At 36.1% G+C, this 21,653-nt stretch overlaps 2 protein-coding genes across 2 annotated transcripts in view; one reads left to right on the top strand and one right to left on the bottom strand.

The window, feature by feature from the left end:
* Positions 1 to 21,653, top strand: part of SYN2 (synapsin II) — a 176,625-nt gene that overhangs the window by 100,556 nt on the left and 54,416 nt on the right. Inside the window, exon 5 of the mRNA XM_060765944.2 lies at positions 1,432 to 1,521. Within this exon, the coding sequence (XP_060621927.2) occupies positions 1,432 to 1,521 (90 nt within the window). The remainder of the gene's footprint in view (positions 1 to 1,431; positions 1,522 to 21,653) is intronic.
* TIMP4 (TIMP metallopeptidase inhibitor 4) lies at positions 5,977 to 21,464 on the bottom strand. The gene is made up of 5 exons (XM_060765945.2): positions 21,062 to 21,464; positions 13,940 to 14,037; positions 10,345 to 10,459; positions 9,728 to 9,852; positions 5,977 to 7,073 (listed from the first exon to the last, which is right to left on the bottom strand). The coding sequence occupies exons 1-5, from the start codon at positions 21,189 to 21,191 to the stop codon at positions 6,876 to 6,878; spliced, it is 666 nt and encodes a 221-aa protein (XP_060621928.1). The 5' UTR covers positions 21,192 to 21,464; the 3' UTR covers positions 5,977 to 6,875.

The following is a 21,653-nucleotide window of genomic DNA, read 5'->3' as shown; positions in this document are numbered from 1 at the left end:
CAGTAGGGTTGACCTCTCTCTGTAATGAGCCCCGGTTAACATCCTGGCCGCTGCTTGTTGGACCAGTTGGAATTTTCAAGCCGTTTTCAAGGGCAGCCCAATGTAGAGCGCATTGCAGTAGTCCAATCTAGAGGTGACCAAGGCATGGACCAGCCCGGCCAGATCAGCCTTTGCGAGGTACGGACGCAGCTGGCGCACAAGTCTCAATTGTGCAAAAGCCCTCCCTGACACCGCCGACGCCTGAGCCTCAAGCGTGAGCGATGAGTCCAAGAGGACTCCCAAGCTACGGACCTGTATCTTCAGGGGGAGTGTCACCCCGTCCAACATAGGTAGCCACCCTATACCCCGGTCAGGTTTACGATCATTTGTATGTATGTTTGTGTGGCATCAAATTGTTGCCTATTGTAAGCTGCTCTGAGTTCCCTTTGGGGTGAAAAGCGCAGGGTATAAATATGGTAAATAAATAAAAAATAAAACCAGAATTTTGAATTGACCTCAGAAAAAAAATTGAAATTTAGCACAATTTGTGCAAGACTGGTGATAATTTTGATATATGTTTTCAGTATCAGTCTGTTTAATATTAATGCATGTTATTTATGATTGCTCCTTAAAAATATAAGACCTTTAGATTTTTAAATTAATTACATAATTATATGTAATAGTATTAAAGTCATTTAGATAATGCATAAAAATCAGCTCCACAGAAAATAATATTAACCTCTTTTATAGACATGCATTTGACAAGAAAATATCACTAGCAGAGATTTGAAATATTAGTCAATAGATGGATGCTATTTTCTGAATCTTGTGTTCTTTCACTGTGTTATGCATTGAAAAATAATTCAGTTCTCTAAGGGTGCAACTATAAAATGCGGTTTGGAGACAGCTCAATGTGTACTGTAGTACAGAGTTTAAAACAGTTCATTTTTTAAAAAATCACATAAAATTCTAGAATAAGCCACAAAATAATCTGCAGTCGATCAGAGTATATCCCCATGCAGCGCTGGAATATGGGACTGAAAATGCAGAGTGCTAGCCAGGACAGGGCTAATGCTGACATATTTTACAAACCTGTAAGCACACTGGCTAGAAGGAAAAAAATGTGCACACACCCAGAGTAGAAACCACTTTATTTCTATGGGAACTCTCACATTACACCCCTTTGTCTCTGCTTCTTGTGACCTCTCATGGTTGCAACCAAGTGAAAAAGTTGTGGTCAACTGAAGTACAACAATCTATATCTACCCATTGAACTTTTAACCTTCTTTCTCTGTAGGTGGATAGTAATAACAACCTGGCAAGTTATAGAGCACCTTAGATCTGCATCGTGACCTTCTGATAGATGTTAATTACATAATTATATGCAATAGTGTTAAAGTTGTTCATGCACAATCTGTCCCTTAAATGTAAAATTTTGTTTGTTTTCTGCAGTTTGCCCAGTTGGTGTCCATCTACAGAACTCTGGGGCCAGAGAAGTTTCCTCTTATTGAACAGACGTTTTATCCAAATCACAAGGAAATGGTAGGTGTAGATAATATACATAAATAACAGTTGCCTTTTAGAGATATGGGAAAGAGCTAAAAGAATATGTTTCGTTGCTTTTTTGACAATCCTATTGATTGAACCTGAGTAACTTGACATAAGAAACTACAGAAATTGAAATGCATATTTTGTGTGTGTTTTAAATACAGCCATCACCAATTCATTCTCAAATGGCATTGTGGGTTTTGCTGGATTATATAGTCTACTGATTTTTGAAAAAAATGTATTCGGTTTAGAATTTGTTGATAACAGTTGTGTTCTGTGTTTACACTCAGCCTTTACTTTTCATATTCCTGCTAAAATATTTCTGTTTCTACTTTCAAACATACCATCTACTGTTACATAATGAAATAATAATAATAATAATAATAATAATAATAATGGTTTCTACACTGGAATTACATGCTTTCACACATTTGCTTCTTCATGAATCTGTCCATGGGCCACATGGTGATGAAAATGTGTTTATTGCTCTCTTTTGTAAATACATATATCCCACCATCATTGTATGGGAAAGGATTCCAGCATGAGAGAAAGTGGGGGTGGTCTAGGAATTTTTAATTACATTAACAATTTTACTATCCCCAGGGCCTTGCCACTTATGCAAGGATGGAGCTTTGACTCTCACTTCAAGCTTCAACCCATTTCAGAGTGAGAGACAATCCTACTCTTTGACAATCCTAACAAAGATTTGTTGTTGTTGACAATCCTCTATTCCTCTACACTCCATTCCCTTGCTCGAAAACTGTCCCCAGGGCAAGGCAGTGTTCAGAATTACAGAGCAAAGAGAAACTGTAGACATCTTCTTGAAAAGAATTTGGGGGTCATCCACCATCACAGTGTACTTTCAGGGTATTCAGAAAACAAGTAAATTCAGTACAACTCTAGGGATGATACCAACTCTGCCTTCAGCTATAAACATTTTTAAAAAATATATGTTTGCAATACTTCCGAAATTCTATGATGTCTTGGAATTGTACCAAACACCCTTACTCTGTCTTTTTAGCACTGTACATCCAGTTCCCAACCAAGCCCTGTTCTTCTTCAAGCTACAGAGGAATATCCTCCCAGTTAGCTTGTTCTTCCAAGTGTCTGTGTACAACTGCACAACTGCAGGGGCAATTACTGTTCCTTCCCAGTTTCAAGATTGGAAAGATGTCTGGAATTTGTGTATGCCAGAAGGCAGTGAAAAAAACTATTGCAAGTGTGATGTGTTTAATTGTGATCTGCTGGTACAAAAATCCCATGTTAATTCCTGAACAGGTGGCCATGGTCTGCTTTGGCATCGGGTAATACCAGTCTGTGGCATAAACTTACTGCCATCCATTGGAGGAATAGAGTTGCAAAATTATCTCAGTGTGATTTCTGTGATGTTGTAACATTTCAGTAATACATCTCTTATTGGAACACGGTTGGGAAAAACAAACCCAATATTTTCCACAAAATGTAAAATACCATGTTTGTCATATAGAAGTTAAAACACCATTTTACATTGTAAAGCTTGTTTCTGTCTCCCCTGGCACTGGTAACTTTGAGTACTAGTATGGTAGGGTTTTCAAGTTTGTTTTTTTCAGAAACAGTACAAATGTAGCCAAATGAACCCTACTACAGGTTGAAGCACATGATTCTCATAGATATTCTCTGTGCTTATCTGATGTTTAATTTGTATGGAGTATGAAGTCTAAATCCTGAGTGTTTAGGAATACATGTTGAAACTGAAGTACCTCTTAATTTAGGCTCTGTTGGATTGATTTCTAGCTTCTGCAATTTGTATTCTTAGCATGTTTCTCTCTTGCCTTGCAAACAAATGAGATAGTCTTTGAAACTCTTAGCTGTAGTCAGGAATTCCTGGCTAATGGTGTGTTGCAGGAGTACCCACTGGATTAGTAGAGATCATCTATTTACGTATCCAAGAGCTTTCCAACTTCATAATGTCTAGAAACTGTATAAGTTTTTTTCCATAGCATTTACCTACATGTGGCATTTATCTACATGTAGAGTATATACTTTGTTTTCCTAATTATTCAGTATTGGTGACAATGTTGATAACAGTGATGAAGATGACTGAAGTAATTTATAAAATTTGCAAACCAAATTGTTCACAAGGAGATATAAAGCATAGCTGGTTTTGCAATGTATTTGTTTCTACCATATTGTTAATATGTACAACATTCAATGATCCTGTATGCGTGCCGTATATATGCTGTGCTCCACACTGAGTCCCCTTTGGGGTGAGAAGGACGGAATACAAATGTTTCAAATAAATAAAATAATGTTTTAATAATTTTCTGCATGAAATAGAATTTGTGAACATTGAAACATCAGAAAGTGAAGGTGTCACTATCTCAGCCACCTATGTGGAGGATTTTAGATTATTTTTAATTTCGGAATTACGGATAAGGGATGATCTGCCAGTATTTTGCTGCAGTAGCATGTGGTTTAGTGATGCTGACTGTTTTCTTTGTTCTGGTGAGATTCTTTTGCTAAATAATAATGATTATTTAATGAAGCCATTCAAAAGTATTTGAGCAACTTTGTATCAGAAGACATAAAAGGGTTTAGAAGGGAGAAAGAAAACAGTTTCAAAGGTCCCCTCAATGGAACATTACCCCTTGGCCTTATGGGTAGCAAAAACATTATTTAGGCTTAGTATTTTTAGAAAGTGCTTTAAAAGCATAATTCTAACTCTATTTATTGTATTGTAAGAGTGCTTGTTTGAATATGGTTCTTTCCAACTTCATTTATTTGTACAAGCTATTCATTAATATTTAACACAACTGTACAGGTTATTACCAATTCTCCTCATACTGTAATAAATATACAGTTCAAATTTTGATGTTACGATAGTAAAAAAATAAACAGATTCAGGAATTCAAGCTCCTCTGGTCTTCCTGAAGAAAAAACCTTGGAGGTTATGTGGTTGAAAATATGTCATCTTTTTGAAATATCAAGATATATGAGTATAAGCTATCAGATTCCAAGGGAAAATTATTTTGGAGTGCTTTTATTCTTCTTGCAAATACTATTATTTTATTGAACTATAAAAAATTAAAAATAAAAGTTGTAGTAGCAAATAGGAGCTATAACTGTATTAGTAACATATGTAAATATATCATGTTATATTTGCATATGCTCCTTAGGGATCTCTGCAGGAAGAAGTATTTACTAACCCTTCTGCCTTCAGAGACCACCTGACTCCTGATGAACTACCATTTAGGGGCTGGGTTTGAAATTGGGTGGCCAAGTAACATTTATCAATGTTGGTATAGTATGCCACATGAAGATGGCATCATCCTCCAGGACTACTGGAAGGCCTTGGGGGATGTGTTCTTCATTGTTCACTGACCAGATACAAAACAAGAAACTTAGATGACCATTCTTTGAAAAATGAACATCCAAAGAACTTAAAATTATTTCAAGGGGAAAGAAGGAATGGCATTGGGAATTCTTTTTGCTGAAATAATTCTGTAGTTGAATTAAACATTGAAATACTGACATACTTTCACCACCCCAGTATTATGAAAAGTTGTGTGAGGTAAATCAGTATGTGACATTATATTCTTTAATATATTTAAATATCAGAATAATATGAGAAGAAAGTGCTTTTTAAAAGAGTGTATTTTCTGCCTAGCCACTAAGGTATACAAACTGGGGCTCTTGGCTTATATAATGCAAGACTTAATTTGCAAATTGTAACCTTATTTATTTGTCCATTTGTTCTTGTCAATATCCTATAACCAAAGCTTTGAGGACAACATACATGTTGTGTAGAATCTTAATAATAGTGCATACATCTGGTATTTACAGCTATATGTCTACTATGGTGTGATTGTATGCCTTTATTAAACTGACAGTTTGCAGTATTGAGTTCATCTACAGTGTAGAATTAATACAGCTTGAAACCACTTTAACTGCCATGGTTCAATGCTATGGAATCATGGTAGTTGTAGCTTTACAAGCTCTTTATCCTTCTTTTCTAAAGACTGTGGGGGCCTCACCAAACTACAACTCCCATGATTCCATAGCATTGAGCCATGGCAGTTAAAGTGGTGTCAAACTACATTAATTCTACACTGTAGGTGTAATATAGTCTTTCTTCCCTGAAATGCAGTCAATAACTAAGTAACATACAACAAATTTATAGTCACAAATTCAGGTGGACCATAATATGTGATTACAATGAAAGCGTGAATCTTCAATCAGAATTCCAAGAGATACCATTTATGAAGTCTACACAGATAATCTGAGCTAATCTGTATCCTTCCTATTGCTGATCTACTAAGCAGTTTATGTATGATTATGTACCATTTCCTTATTTTGTCCATGTTTTCCTCTCTTCATTATTTGTTCATGCAGATAGTTACCAAAATGTGGTAACTAGGTACATCTCAATCCATTGGAAGTTACGTGGAAAAAAAGACAACTCTGGTGACCTTCTTGCTGGAAATTCACCAAATTTTTTATTGATTTATTTATTGATTTAGGGTTTTTTGAACCTGGGATAGTATGTAATGTTATCCCTTCTGATCCTGGAAGGTGATAATAATTACATAATAAAGCAATAAATCTTTTTGTTTGATAAATATTACTTTTCTGGTAGTGAAATGCAACAACCGACCTTACTTTCTGTTTTACATTATATGCCACTACATTGGATCTGCTTCTGATGCTAATTTGATGTGCTATACTTTTGGATGAATCATTCAGATAAGTCTAAATTAGTTGTATTTAGTGTACAGAAATGTGAAAGATAATATTTTAAATGATACTCGCACAACCAAACAGTTAACTTGCATTATTTGAAGCATGGGAAATTAATCATTCACGCTTTTTACAGAAGGCTATTATAGTCTTACAAATACATTGTGCAAGATCTTTTGTCTCATAACATTACACTGCAAAAAAAGGACTATACAGAATAGTGTTCACCCCATGACTCCCACCACAATACCATTTTGCATTAAAACAAGATGTTTTGTAATTCATCTTGTTAACAAAAATAGTCCAAATGTTAATATATCTTGTTTTGTATGGGTACATTCATTTTGATTTTTTCAATAAACAAAAACAGCAAAATTACTATTTTTAGAAATAAAGCAGTTTTCCCACATAGCACCCCTTTATAAAAAGAACAGTAGAGAGCAGCTACCTCCTGGAGACTCGTTGCTCTTCTTGTCTGGATGCCAATTCTATGAACTCTGTACTTTATTGGCACAGGACAATTTTCTTTTGTTTCTATGCGAGAGACAGTTGTCAGAAGTTCAAAGCAGCAGTGAGCGTGCATGAACTTGGGATGGACATGACCTCTGGGGCTTTGGAAGAAATTACATCATTCACGGTTCACTGATGTCAACAAACTCCTTCTCTGGAGGAGGACCACCACGATACCAACTGCATGTACCATCGCTGCGCTTAATACAGGCATAGTGCTTTGCTTGATGCCCGTACAGCTTTCTCTCTATCAGCCAGTCTGTCCACAGGCATTCATTTGGTGTAGTGATTGAACAGGGCACCATGTAGCAGGTTGAAATCTAAATACAGAAAATGTCATAAATTCTACCTTCTTTAAAAACACATTGTATCAGTGCATAAAATCCATTTCACAATATTTAAAAATCATTGCAGTAACATAGCATTGTTTCGGAATTATGTAGAAAGCTTCAGTTAATTTGAGATGATGAATACAGGGATGGCATTCCTTTGCATGGAACAAGTTAGATCTTTGGACCAACACAATATATATAATCTAACATGAAATGGTGGATGGATTCTAATATAGAAACATAAGATAGTATAGACCCCTCCTGTCGTACTGTGTAATTATTAACTAATCTTGAAGAAAGCAATGAGCAATTTTATTTTTTTTCTTTCTACTGTGCAAACATTTAAAATCTGCACAGAAACTATTCAAGACTAAAATTTTCCTGTGGCAATAGCTTTTTCTGCACATCAAAAAGCATATTCTATGTAGAAAATAATATTTCTGCATTGATATACTATTTTGCATTGAATAGCCCACCAATTACAGGACAATATTTTTAGTAGGCATGTGTGATCCATGGTTCTAAATGGTTCTAAAGTACTTAAAAACTAGGTGCTAGTGCTTTGTTTCTAAAGTGTTTCTAAAGTTTTGGTGGTGAAAATTTCACCAGTGTTAGCTCACCAGATTTAAGAACGTTTGACTTATCCACTGATTTTTGGCAAATTTTCAAAGTTTTTATAAAAGTTTTTAATAATAAAGAAAATCTGTTCCTGGTTATTTCCTGTTTCATTGCCTTGTCTTTACTTCAGAAACTTTATTTTTGAGGGAGAAACTTTGTTAAATTGGTGGAGATTCAACAAACCAAAATGTGCTATAGGGTGATGCCCCTTGCACAAAGGCAAAGTTTTTGCAGTGTAATCAACTTTTGCCATGTTTAAATGACAGAACCAATTAGGAACTGCCATTTAGAATGACATTTCGAAAGTTTTGTTAGAGTTCTGAAATTTTCACCACCAAAACTTTAGAAATACTTTATAAACAAAGCACCTGTACCCCCTAGTTTTTTAAGTACTTTAGAACCATTTAGAACCATGCCTAATTTTTAGCACAGGAAATAGCTTTTTTGGCACAGAAAGACAACTACATGCAAATTCTGCTCAGAATAAGTATCAAAGTATGAAGATTCTCCAGTCCAGGATTCTTCTTGTCAGGATTTAATAACACATTAAAAAAGGTGTTCTTAACAATTTTGGAATATTTTAAAATATTTTATCTGTATTCAGTGAGATGTCACCTTCTTTTAAATGTCTTCAACAAGTTGTCAATTAATTTGTGCCACATAGATCAAAGGGACAGTGTAAGTACCAGTTGGGTATTTACATTATGCAGGAAAAGTGCTGGAGGTAGGTTTTCAAGTAAGACTATTCCATCATAGCACGTATAATTTCTAATGTAAAGTACTGTTTATGCATATAAATGTGATGAGTATTATATATACCTTTTCCATGAGGGATATGGGGTTTGTTTTTTTAAAGGAGTGTATGTGTAGTTCAGAAGAAAAGGGATTAAATTTGTGCCTGTTGCATAACCACATGCCCAGATTCTGTATCAATAAATTACTTTTGAGTATAATTTCTATGGTGGTAACAAATTCTCATGAAGGTAATTGGAGGTAAATTCTATGCTTCTGTGGTTGTCGGAATCCACAATCCTGTGATAAAAATTTATGTGGCTACCTTATCCAGTAGATTCAATCAGGAAATCAATTCTAGACATTGCACCTCTTTAGCTGTTCCAGAGACATCAACAGGGATATTAACCTACACATGCACATTACTTTATATTACCACATCAGTTTTATACTCATGCCACTGGAGCATTTTGTGCAGTCTAAGCACAAGAAAAAATGTTTTTACAGTACATAAAAGCACTTTACATTTAAAAATTCAGTTTGTGCTTCATCACAACCCCCAAAATAATCTTTCTGTTACATTGTTTATTACATTATTCATGGATTGGGCAGGGGAATGTTGCTCTCTGAATTATTCTGTCTAGAATATATTAAGCTTTCATTTGGATCAGGATAGATTAGGACAATGCAACACTCTAGCACTCCAGAAGAAAATAAGTAGACAAATTCTAATGCTGTTCTGAGCAGCCTGGAATATTTGTTTGAAATTGCTGTCTTTACCATTTTTAGTGAGATCAGCCATGTGGCTTTGTTTTGTGTTGTTTTTGGAAAACAGACTCTTCTTGCATTCTAGCAAATTAGTCAAGTAAAAAGAATTGATTTCCTAAATGTATCTTCTTTTTGCTCAAAGAGTAAAACAGGGGTTGATTCAGTGCCCTCTCTTTTGGTCTTAAAAAAGAAAGTAAAGACATGGATCTGGGACCAAGCCTTTGGGCAGTAAGCAATGGAAAAATGTACAGGATTATGGGCAATTGACTTTTGGAAAGGCCGGGGACTTTGGCTTCTGGGTTACGTGATTTTAATGTTTTATATTAATATGTTTTAATTCCATGTTTAAATGTTTAGATGTTGTTAATTTAATTTATAGGTATATGTTAACAGTTGCTTTTATACTAGGTTTTTATATGTTGTAAGGCATTGAATTTTTGCTGTGATCTTGTTGGACACTGCTTTGAGTCCCCCTGGAGTAGGTGAAGTAAATAATAAATTAAATAGCACTGCTGTATACTTACTTTACAGCCACAGCCCATTTGATATCTCTGATTCAGACTCTTCTTTTGAGAGAAAGTAAGGTCATCCCATGGTTCAATGTAGTTACACAAATGGATGAGAACTTTGCCGTCATCCAAAATTTGTCCTGGTTAAGGAGTACAACAAAACAGTAGTTGTTCTGAAAACTATGTGTGCAACTCACACTACCAAATCAATGAACATTTTACTTTTTCCTGTTATAACAGCATAATCTTAGATATATCCAAAAATAAGTACTATTGAGTCCAATGTAGTTTACTTCCAGGCAGTTAATACAAGACATTATGTGGCTCCTGTGGGCCATAAAATCACTCAGTTGTTCTTTTGGGTGGGTGGGTAGGTGAGTTAATCATATCTCTTTCGAACTTCCTCTCTTCCAGACTGCTGCTGCCTGGAGGGAATTATTCATTCATTTATTATTTTAGTAGCCTACAAACCTATCACCATGTATTAATACAAAAAAATAAGCTAACAACTTACATTAAAGTATATTTGCAAAATGGCACATTTTTATCAAATACATCATTGATTTTTATCAGTGACCAGAACTTTGTACAACACTATAGTTGTGTCTACATTCTGTCATTTCAAACATTACCTGTCAGGAGATATTGCTTCTTGTTGTTGGCTTCCAGTTTCACCCCACAGAGTGATGAGTCAAAAGGTGTGTAGACAAACTGAACATCTTTCAGTTTTTCAAATCCTTTAAACATCTATATGGGTGGAGGACAAAAAAGAGGATTGTAGCTAATTGTTTCCATGAACCACACAAAATGTTAAAAGCTGTCTCTGTTTAATGCAGCTTGGTTTCCTACCAACATGAAGATAACATTGTTTATTTTATTTTATTTATTTGCTTTATTTATACCCCACCCTTCTCACCCCGAAGACTCGGAGCGGCTTACAAAGAGGCACAGTTTGATGCTGCATATACATACATACAATAAAACAAAGCATATATATTAAAAACCAAAAATTTCAAAACATCTCCATTTTAAAACCAAATAATTAGAACCATGCAATCCAAAGGCATATTCCAGGAGCCATTCCAGTCGTAAATTGCACTATTCCATATTCAATTATTGCATTGAGAACTTGCTGTACAAAGACTTGGTCCCACATCCACTTTTTAAATTTCTTTTTGAAGATCAGGAGGAAAGGAGCCGATCTAATTTCACTGAGGAGGGAGTTCCATACCTGAGGGTCCACCACTGAGAAGGCACTGTCTCTTGCTCCCACCAGTAGCACCTGCAAAGAAGGTGGGACCAAGAGCAGGGTCTCCCCAGAAGATCTTAACCTCCAAGATTGTTATGTCCAGTGATGTTAGATGAAGATGATGGTGTGGGAAAATCAGGTGGCAGACAGTGCAACAAGATGGCCCTGTGCCATTTATTGGTGGGTCAGCTGTGGCTTCTTCTGAGTGCTGTCCACAAGGATCTCTATACTGTATGACTAATCAATTGAGCCGACTAGCCAGGTTAACACATAAAACTGGAGTCCCATTCCCAGATATTAGTCTCTGTAGTTTAGAAATGTTACATGGTGCTTACTAGATGAATGATCTATGACAGTGCATTCCAAACTATCTGATGTTGAAGACTGACATTTTTTCCACAGCAAAAACCATTGTGTGTCTATTGGGTCCAATTTTTTCCCCTGGAAATTCACTAGGGACCGGCAGCAAATGGTTCAGGAACTGGCACTGGCCCATGGGCAGCCATCTGGGGTAGTAGTGATCTGTAATGATGCCTAATACACAAGCTTTGCATTCAAATAAGAATGAAATGTCTCAGCTGGCCAATTATTTAAGGATGAATTCTAATGCTGTATTAAATCCAATTATTAGTATGATTTTCTGTAAGAACATAATCAGTGCTGACATTCATGTGCCTCTATTCTCAACAGGATTATTTTAGTTTCTTTTTCTCTGAAACCTGCATGAAAACTCTTCACACAGTTTACTAGAATGACAGCATATCTGCTCCCAAAGTTGAACTTTTCACTGTTTATATGTATTTACAAAATAATCCATATATACACATTATAAATGTGTATAAATACATTTGCAAAGTAATCCATATATACATTTTCATAATGTGTATGTCAGTTGCAGCTCCAGTTCCATTTTATGTGTAGAATATTCATCAAATATAATGGACTGTAGAATGCTTAATTAAACATTACTTAATTGTTGTCATATATTCATGTTTTAAAGGAACCTGAAACATTGAGCACCTTCTTAATGTCTCCCGCAGTTTACAGTAACATTATTGAAAAAATATCCATCCATGAGTTATGTGATTAGATCAGTGTTGACAATTGTAAGCAGTTTTAACAACCAAGGTCTGAGTTTTAGTAATGTTTGAAAATGAGTAAATAATAGCCCACGAGCATGCTGAAATGGAAATTTTAATCAAATAAATAGCAACCATCTAGTAAGTGATAGCTGCCACTATGACATAGCATGGATAAAAATGTTACTGTTTAAATCAAATAGATACATTTGACACTTAGTATTGACATATTCTGTCTTGTAAATGGCAAACATCACTAGAATCCCTTCAGTGTATAAACACAGGGTGTCCATAAAGCCTCTTTAACATTTAAATGGTAAAGAGACTTTATGAACAACCTGTGTTTATATAACTCATTATTTAATCTAAAAGCAACTGTGGAAGTATATGCAGGTCAAAATTTGGTCCCTGTGCAAAAGAAAAGCCTGCTGAAACTTTTCCTTACAAAATATTGATCATGAAATCCTTTGCAAACAGCATTCCCCATTCATTTCTGTGGCCCTTGTTTCCAATTAAAATTAGAATAGTATTGCATCCTGAATTTAACAGATTGTTGCACTTTTTAAATGTGTTTTAATTTTTCCCCATATTCACACAACAGTCCCAAATTATATTCTGAATTTTGCTGTAGTTTACTTCAGCAAAAGCACCTGGTCAAGAGTGGCTGTGTGGTGGTGGGAACAAGAAAGGTAAGGTGAGGACCACCCATCAGGACCAAACTGGTTTTGGCCCCACTGAACCACCTGGACTCCACATTCCTATCTCTGCGGAACAAGCATGCAGAGTATAGCCACCCTTGGGGCCAGTCCAAAGTATTGCTACTCCAGATAGGCCACAGATCATGTCCTACATGTAGATTAGTTCATAGTTACATACAGTTCTGGAGGATCCCCCAGCTTTCTGCAACAGATTTAGGTGGAGCATATGGTTCTCTATTTTCAGTAGCAAATCCCACAGTTGGATTGCCAAAGGTGGTTTCAGTCCAAACCATTATATTTCATGGCATCCCCCCCAGAAACCATTCTCTTACATTCATAAAATGGATAGCAACTGCCTCCAGTTGTTATTAGAGACCTTCTGAGTTAAGTGACACATGATAGCTAATTTAAATCACATCTGAAAGCATTTTATTGGAGATTAATTTAAAGAGAGAGAACCATCACTGTAAGGACCTTCAACATCCAATGTGAATAAGTGTTGTGCTAGGGGGAAAATTCTGTTGGTAGAATTTTTGGCTTATATTTTTAGAAAATTGTATATCATATTTCCATATTGATTTGTAAATTGATTCCCAAACAATAACAACAAAGCACTCACAAAAAGGTACAACAAAGCATCCACAAAATGGTACAATCTAAATAAACTATAACAATAGCACCCACATTTCTGAGGGGGGGGGACAATTAACTTTCAGTGTGTAGATATACATTGAGGCTGCTACAGAGAAGGTCTTACTTGTAAGATCAAACCATATAATAGATAGCAGGTTATAAGAAACGGGAATTCCTTGAGCTCTAAGAAAAAACAAACTCACTGTCAAAGCAGGAGCTTTTCATTCCTCCCATCGCTTGCCAATTGCCTTTCTTTTATAGTTAGTTGATGGCCAGTAAATATAGGCCTTATTTGCAAATCTTATTGCTCAAAGAAGCTCTGGGAGGATCACATCTCTGGAACACTAACATGCTCTCAGCTTTTAATGACATACTATCTGTATGGTATAGGTTGGACTTCTAATTTTTCATACAACGGAATTCAGAGTAAGGTCTCATCAGAAGATCTTCAGTGCTTGAGGCACGGGTTTCAATGGAAAAAGTGTTTACTGAGGCTGTCTCTGAGGTAATTGTGCATTTGTTTAGCAGTAGTCTTTGAGCTTAAATGAAGGCAAGGGATTTTATGTACCTTTATTTGTTTGATTTCATACCGGATCATTTTGTGAGTATGAAGAGGATCCTCACTTGGTGCAATCACTTTTTCACTAGAAATTTTTGCTCGAATCACTGCAAATAAATTGAAATAAAATACTTGTTACAGATCCAATACTTCATTTATTATTCCCTATTGCTACATATTTTTTGTAATGCAAAGGTACCAAATCAAGGAGAAAGACATGATCTTTTCTATATAAAAACACAACACAGTTCTGTAATACATTGCATTATGGTAAGAAAGGAAGTTATACATCTGCCTCTATTGCAGTGGTTCTCAACCTGTGGGTCCCCAGGTGTTTTGGCCTGGAACTCACAGAAATCCCAGCCAGTTTACCAGCTGTTTGAATTTCTAGGAGTTGAAGGCCAAAACATCTGGGGACCTACAGATTGAGAACCACTGCTGTATTGGCTACATTGCCCTTCTCTCCCTCCTAGGTGCTGCAAGATCAGTTTGCACACTCATATTTCAGACTAAATAGGTTGTGACTTTGTATGTTAAACATATACCATTATTAAAACAACAATCTTGAAATTCTTTCTTCCCTTGCTGTTTGATATGGTTTCTCCCTTCTATATGACAAGGCTGTGTGTTCCATGCATTCTGCCATGTGTTCACTAAACTAGAGTTTTTTTAACTCTACTGCTCCAGATGTTTTGGACTTCAGCTCCCACAATTCCTAACAGCTGGTAAGCTGGCTGGAATTTCTGGGAGCTGAAGTCCAAAAGTCCTGGAGGAGCCCAGTTTGAGAAACACTTCTCTAAACTAAAATACTGCCCTCGGCTGATATGGAATTGTTATCCCACCACAAGATACAACTCTGAGTCTGGTCAGGTCTCAAATAGAGTAGCTAACTATTCCATGGTGAATGGCCATGATTTCTTATTCTGCACTTCGTGACTGCTTTCTTTGATGTGGTGTCACTGTCATTTTATGCACTCTTTTCTACTTCTGTGAAATGCTCCAACTCCTGATGTAAAGATATTCATGTTCACAGGCATTCCCCGGGCTTTTCTACCCTGATGTCCTCCATCCTTTTACCTTTTAACACTAGAATTCCCTTTTTTCTGCTTCTGGATTATCAGGATATGAAGTTCATCACTTCTCATCTTTTATTAGAACTAAAATTCTTAGACTTAAATATTGTGAAAGACTTCTTTAATGAAGACAAGAAATATCATACAATCTGTTTTTCTCATCCCTGCTCCCCACTCTCACCTCTGTGTACCTCCCCCCCCCCCTTTTCATACCTACATACCAACACCATAATCATGAGATGTCATACAAGCAACATTATTTGGCTATTAAGGCCCCTTAAGTGAAATGAAACATTTGACTTGGAAGAGTATTAGTATCACAATCTTAATATCTATATATTGGATGTTAAGGTCTCTTTTTTAAAATGAATTACTAGAAGTAAACATCATCATCATCACTCTCTTAAAAGCCATATATCCATACTGGACTTTATACTCTCAAACACAAACTTTTCCAGAAAGTTATACCAGGGGAATTCTTTCCTTTTTTTTATGGTGTATACCCCAAAGGCACCATATCATGCCTGATCTTTGAAGTTAAGCAGGATTAGCCCTGGGTCATGTGGGACTAAAAGACAACCAATGAAAACCAACTCCTGAAATCTGTTTTTCAGAGGCAAAACTACCTCTGAATATTCCTTGTCTAAGAAAAGCTTATGAAATTCATGGGGTCATTACAAGTTTAAAGGCAACTTGAAGGCACACACACAATTTGACAGGCAAGAAGAATAGGAGGAGCTCAAAGCACATGGGTTTCAACACTTCTTTGCCTGCAGAAAATTCCAGAAATGGAGGCAGCTGAGTCAATCTGCTACAGAACATGTCTTAAAAGTTTTATGATTTGTTACACCTGAAAATGCAGTAAAACGTGGATTTGAGACTAGCAGGATATGCATTTTATGGTTCTTAGGGATCTAATGAAAGAAAGGTTTTTCAAGAAGGAATTCTGTGACAGCCTAAAGATTAAACTTTTTGTGGCTTGCCAGACAATGTTGTCTACCACGCCCACCTACCCACCCACCCCATTCTAAGCTATTCAGCAGAAGGGGAAAAGGGAACATAATTCAAGCCAACAGTAGATGAGAAACAGTTAGTAGGTGCCATAATGTAGATGAAATATGCATATTAGCTGCTTTGTATAGATGGATGATACATTTACTTAGAAGAGATAATGTACCAGGAAATCTCATCAATGGGTGACAAAGTTCTAAATTTGATTTAGTGTCTTCTAGAAAAAAATGTAACATGTTTTGTCTGAAATACAATATTGAGAAAGACTGACTGGATATTTCTGTCTTGCAGCCCTGAAGAAAATAGGGACATATAAAATGTCTGGTTAACCAAAACTGCAATTATGAAGGCACTGCCGTGTGCAATAGTACGGGCTGTCTCATCCAATTTCTGTTTAGCTCTGTGGAACACTCTTATTTTAACTGGAATAGAATAATGTTAGCATGATGAATAGTAGTCAATTTAGAAGTCCTAACTGTCATAATTACATAAATTAGCTCCTTTCATTCTTTCAGTGGTAAAATAGTGGCTCACCCAAGTTCGCTGATTAATATGTCAGCAGGTTTTTAATGTGCTCCAGAGCTTCAGAAATCATAACTGAATTGCTGACATGGACTTTCACATTTCATATGTCGAGGTTTGATGGTTTGTTCATAAAAGAAAGAAAAAATATTTCCAAAATATTTCCATTGCCAAAAAGCTCTCCACCTCAATTTTGAGCAAGGAAAACACAGTTTGTCTGGGAAAGGAACACATTTACGGAAGCCTTTTACTTGGTACATTGCATATCAAGGAGCACATATGGAACACAGCCTTTTCTGGTTGTATAGATGGCTACATCTTAAATCCAAGAAACAGGATTATCTATGAATTCTCTGCAAAGAAGAACTTCATGGGGGATGAGAAGTTGTCCCTCAAAGCCTTTGTGTTCAGTTAAAAGAGAGATGTGCATATAGGTTTCTTCTTCAAGTACAAGTCTTAAAGCTTCAAAATGCATCTTTCAGCTTTCAGAATTCTATCCATGAGCTTGCAGATTATAAAACATAAATTCAGTTCAGGTTCTGTATTCCCATAACTCATTGACAGCAGCACAGTACTTTAAAAAAATGCTTCCTTGTTCAAATTTAGGAATGTCCACCTTTTGGTTTATTAGAGAGCACAGTTTGGTGGTAGAACACATGCTTCATTTTCACAGCATCCAAGGTTCAGTACCAAGCACATCAAGGTAGGACTCAAAGAAATTCCATTACAGAGCCACTGCTCATAAATATCGGCAAGCGATTAGCAACCAAGCATCATGTGACTGCACTATAGCCTTCTTTCAACCCACCAGAAGCCATACTTTCATCTTCATCATGTAAATTCAGCACCCACCATTCGGATTTACCATATTGTCACACTTGCCAGTAAAATTCAGCATCAGTATATGGTTGACATGCAAGTGGTCTGTGGTGCATTTGTCTGTGGTCCAGAAAGACATACCAAAGTATCTGCCTTCTAAAGCCCTAGAGCATCTCAGGAGGGGGGGAAACAGGAAGAGTTGTGTGTCTAAAAGTAATTTCCAATTGTATCCTTATATAGTTTTCTTTGCATAATTTGGAGAGGGTTTGCTTTTGTCTTCCTTTGAGTCTGAAGGAATGTGACTTGTCCACTGTCACTCATTGGCTTTCCATAGTTGCGTGGGGACCCAAGCCTTGTTCTCTAGAGTCTTAGTCCAACATTCAGGTCCCTCTAAGAAGGAGAGACAATCTATGGTAGTCTTACCATTGCCCTCCATTTCATCAAGAGTAAGTGGTGGCAGCAGGGGTTGTAGTGACTCACGTGTGGACAGTAGTAAGTTCTGTGGACTAGTCATCAGACTTTAAAAATTTTTAGCTTTCTGTGTTGGTTCCCTTTTAGTTGTTTGCTAACAATTCCTGCTGCCACCACTTCGTTGTCTTAGTTGTCTAGAAAAATAAGCATGCAATGTATAATTCTTAACAGTGAACAGAAACAACATGCATTGATTACAGTTCTGAACAGGTACATAATGAGAAGCTTAAACAATTTTTAACATATAAGTTGAGTCGCCTACGGGCTGAGAAACTGCGGTATACAAGCAAAGTAAATAAAACATAATGAAGGGAATAGTTTCATAATTAAGACAAGTCTGGGGTAAGATGGGATTTTTTTTAAAAAAAACTGTCATGTTTTGGAAATTTCCATTGTTTTACTGAAGTTAGTTTGTTAGATTGCCTGCTTTGACAATGCCTTTGTATAAGTTACTGCATTACACAGCTTCTGCTGCTGTATATGTGCCTATAAAATCCATATCCACATTTTCTGTGTGCAATCTTCCCACACATTATCTCTCAATGTCAACATCTCATGTGACATCTTGGGCCTGTTTGGTAACTTAAAGGGCTTAGAAACTAGGCATGGGTTGAAACAACAACGCTTTGCCAGGAAAAGCACAAATGGTACACCACAAATCACACATACAAATGCTACCATGAAAGTGCTCTTTGATTCATTTTGGGAATGCTAAAAGTTCTGAATTAGTCAGAGGTCATTTTTAGAAGGCCTGTTGCAGGCTCATAGCCTCTGTGTAGGAGCATGAAGACCAACCATCCCAAATCTCTCGTAGACCTTCTCTTCCAGAGCAAAACTAGACTGACCATTACTTTCGCTAAGTTGAACCTGCTCTACCTCTATAAATCTTTATTTCATGATGGAGGAAGTGAAGTCTTTTTATTTATGTATTTACAGGTATCACACGTCACATACATTTCACCTGACTGTGCTATCTATTCAGCCCATCCCAACTCAAAGTTGCGCTATCCTTCCTCTTTTACATGCATTATTTTTAGAAATAAAAATTGAAAGTTACAAGGTGGAAAAGAAAAGTTTTTAATCATAAGCATATTGACATAAATCTGACATTTATCCTGTTATATAATACAGTTTTCCTTTTTGGTGGTTAGGAATTCCTAATTCACTTTTACATTATGAAGAAAGGGAAGAAGGTGAGATTTAACATTTTAATTCTGTCAATTCTGTATAATTCTGTCAGTTCTGTATAATTCTGTCAGTTCTGTATAATTCTAGATTCAAATTGAAAATACAAAAAAAGTCAAAATTTGTCAGTTTCTTAAAAAAAATAGACATCAAAATATAATGGCATCTGACCACAGGTCATATTCAGTCTTCATGTCTCTATTTGCAGGAAGGGCATGACTTTGTTTTTTCCTCATGAATATTATTTGTACTTCTTTGGATTTCTTCAAATGGATAATTATTGTGTTTCAGTGTGTCCCCTTTGATTTCATTCCTGTTGGCACTGATTAATTGAGTTCACTCATTACGTATGACAACAAGAATAAGATAGCTCTCTAAAGTCCACATGATCCAGATTTTCTATAGCATACAGGTATGCTATAGATTTTGGAAGCTAAATAGGAGCAGCCCTATACAGTAATATGATGGAAGAATGCCAGTGATTACCAGGTGCTGTGGATTATATTTTGAAGACAGGACTGGGAAAACCACTTCTGAGTATTCTTTGCCTAAGAAACCCCAGTGAAATATATGAGGTTGCTGTAAATCAATAGGTGAGCTAGAATCACATACACACTCATAATAATGTTTATCACAGCAGATAATCCACATGATCTGCTTTGAACTGGATTATATGAGTCTAAACTGCCATATAATCCAGTTCAAACCAGATAATCTGGATTTTATGTGGCAGTGTAGAAGGGGCCTAAATGAATCATAGCAATGGGGAGTTACTTGCTCGCTTTGAAGTAAAGGAACATAAACTTAGGATATTTATTAGTTAGATTTAAATTACATTTATATATTCAGTTTGGTTGTACACAAAATAAAAGTCTTGTGTACAGAATGAGAAACAAATCCTATTTTTCCTGATGTTTTATCTTGATACATCTGTTTGGTTTAAATATTATAAAATGACATCGTCTTCTTTCCTTGTCTTTATCTGTTCACCAACACACATTTATGTCAATAAGTAATATTAGGCACTAGAATGCAAACAAATTGCATTAGAGGCATTTTGAGTACTATTTTGACTTTTGTACACACAATAGCTATGTAACTGAATTAACCTAACTGATATTCTTCCTATACTCTACATTATTCTAGACTAGCATGCCTGGCATAGGCAATTTAATGAAAACATTACTTAACACAGCAAGCTGGAAAAACAGTTTAATTGATGGTATTAAACAGAGTTTAGAATTTGTCATGGCTACAAAGATTTTCTGTCAGCAAATGAAAGCAATTAATCAGTATGCAGAACGTATTGCCTGTCCCATAGAAATGCTAATTTTGTGACATTTTAGAAACTCATGTTCTACATTTACTCTTTACTCAGGATGGAAAGCAACTAGAAACAATTTGAGCTGATAAAGTGAAAATACTGCAAAATGTTTTTTAAAATGTCATTCTGCTCTTGTTTAGTTATGAAACTTTCCATTTTTAATACGTAGATTGAATGCTTGTCATGAAAATTAGGCAATAAGAAAGAAGACTCTGGAATATTTTGTAGAAATGTAGATAAATTTTAAATAGCCTGCTAGGGGTACATTGATAAAAATGCAACTCATTCTATAAAATAGATCAGTTTCAGAAATGACTCTATTCTATTCACAAGGCAGTGTAAGACAAGCCTAAAATCTGGGCACAATACACATGTTACGTAACCCAAATCCTTACTCTTTTACATTTTAAATGTCATTGAAGTCCATCTCAGCTCAGAATCTTGTCACTGTAAAGAAAAGTCCATAAAAGATTTCCCACAGCAGTTCCAACAAATTGTTGCAGAGAAAGCTGAAAAGCAAAAAAAACAGGAATAACTGCTTTCAAATGCTTTCAACCACTGCCAGAAATCATTTCCATCTTTATACCTCTTCTTTTAGAGCTCCAAACTGCCGTTGTTAAAATGGGATCCCTAGAGCCCTGCAGAAAAGTATGCCTACAGTCAATCCTGATTCTGTTGCTTTTCTTCCATGAGGGGAAAAAGTATATAGTGTTTAATATGACTCACCTAAAGCAGAATCGCAGATTTGTTGCTGAGGATGTGCAGGGGCGCAGCTGCAAGCTTCTATCAGCTCCTGAATTCTGAGGGTTAGAAGAAGTAGCAGTGAAAATAACAAGGTACTGAGGCGAGGATTCATGCTGCATGAAGTAAGGCTTGCTAACCAGCTGGAGGCAAATGTTCGTTCACTCTTGAGTTTATAGCTAAACTTCCTAATGCCTGCTTGGTTTCTTCTGTGTGTAAGCAGCAGTTCAATTTCAGCAGACTTAAAATGCTTCGAGGAGGAAGAGGAGGAGGAGTGGTGGTAAAAAGCCTTCTCAGCTCAGCCTGAACATATACTTATGTTAACTGACTTCTAATGTCCCTGACATAAGACCCTCTAATTTATTGACTTGACACTTACTTGTAAGCCCGCCTTCCTTTAAGCAAAAAAGCACATCATTGGTGAAAATGTTGTATGACAGGTTTGTGGTACCAAAAGAAAGGTTACTTTATTTGATTACATCACATGTTGTTGTTATGAGTCATTGTCAGCACTAACCATGAAGGCCTTACAGAACAGCAGTTCTCTTTTCTTTTCAGAATATTTGGCAAAATGATT

The sequence above is a fragment of the Anolis sagrei genome, chromosome 2 (genome assembly GCF_037176765.1).
Source record: "Anolis sagrei isolate rAnoSag1 chromosome 2, rAnoSag1.mat, whole genome shotgun sequence".
Classification (NCBI taxonomy): Eukaryota; Metazoa; Chordata; class Lepidosauria; order Squamata; family Dactyloidae; genus Anolis; species Anolis sagrei.
Note: the sequence above shows the minus strand (reverse complement) of the source record. Positions and strands in the feature narration are given on the sequence as shown.

Bases quoted from the DNA above. Each gene is read 5' to 3' on its own strand.
- TIMP4 (XM_060765945.2), bottom strand. From the start codon at position 21,191: ATGAATCCTCGCCTCAGTACCTTGTTATTTTCACTGCTACTTCTTCTA. The intron at 14,038-21,061 runs GTGAGTCATATT...ATTTATTTGCAG, and splicing joins AATCTGCGATTCTGCTTTAG to TGATTCGAGCAAAAATTTCT. The intron at 10,460-13,939 runs GTACATAAAATC...CCACCCATATAG, and splicing joins ATGAAATCAAACAAATAAAG to ATGTTTAAAGGATTTGAAAA.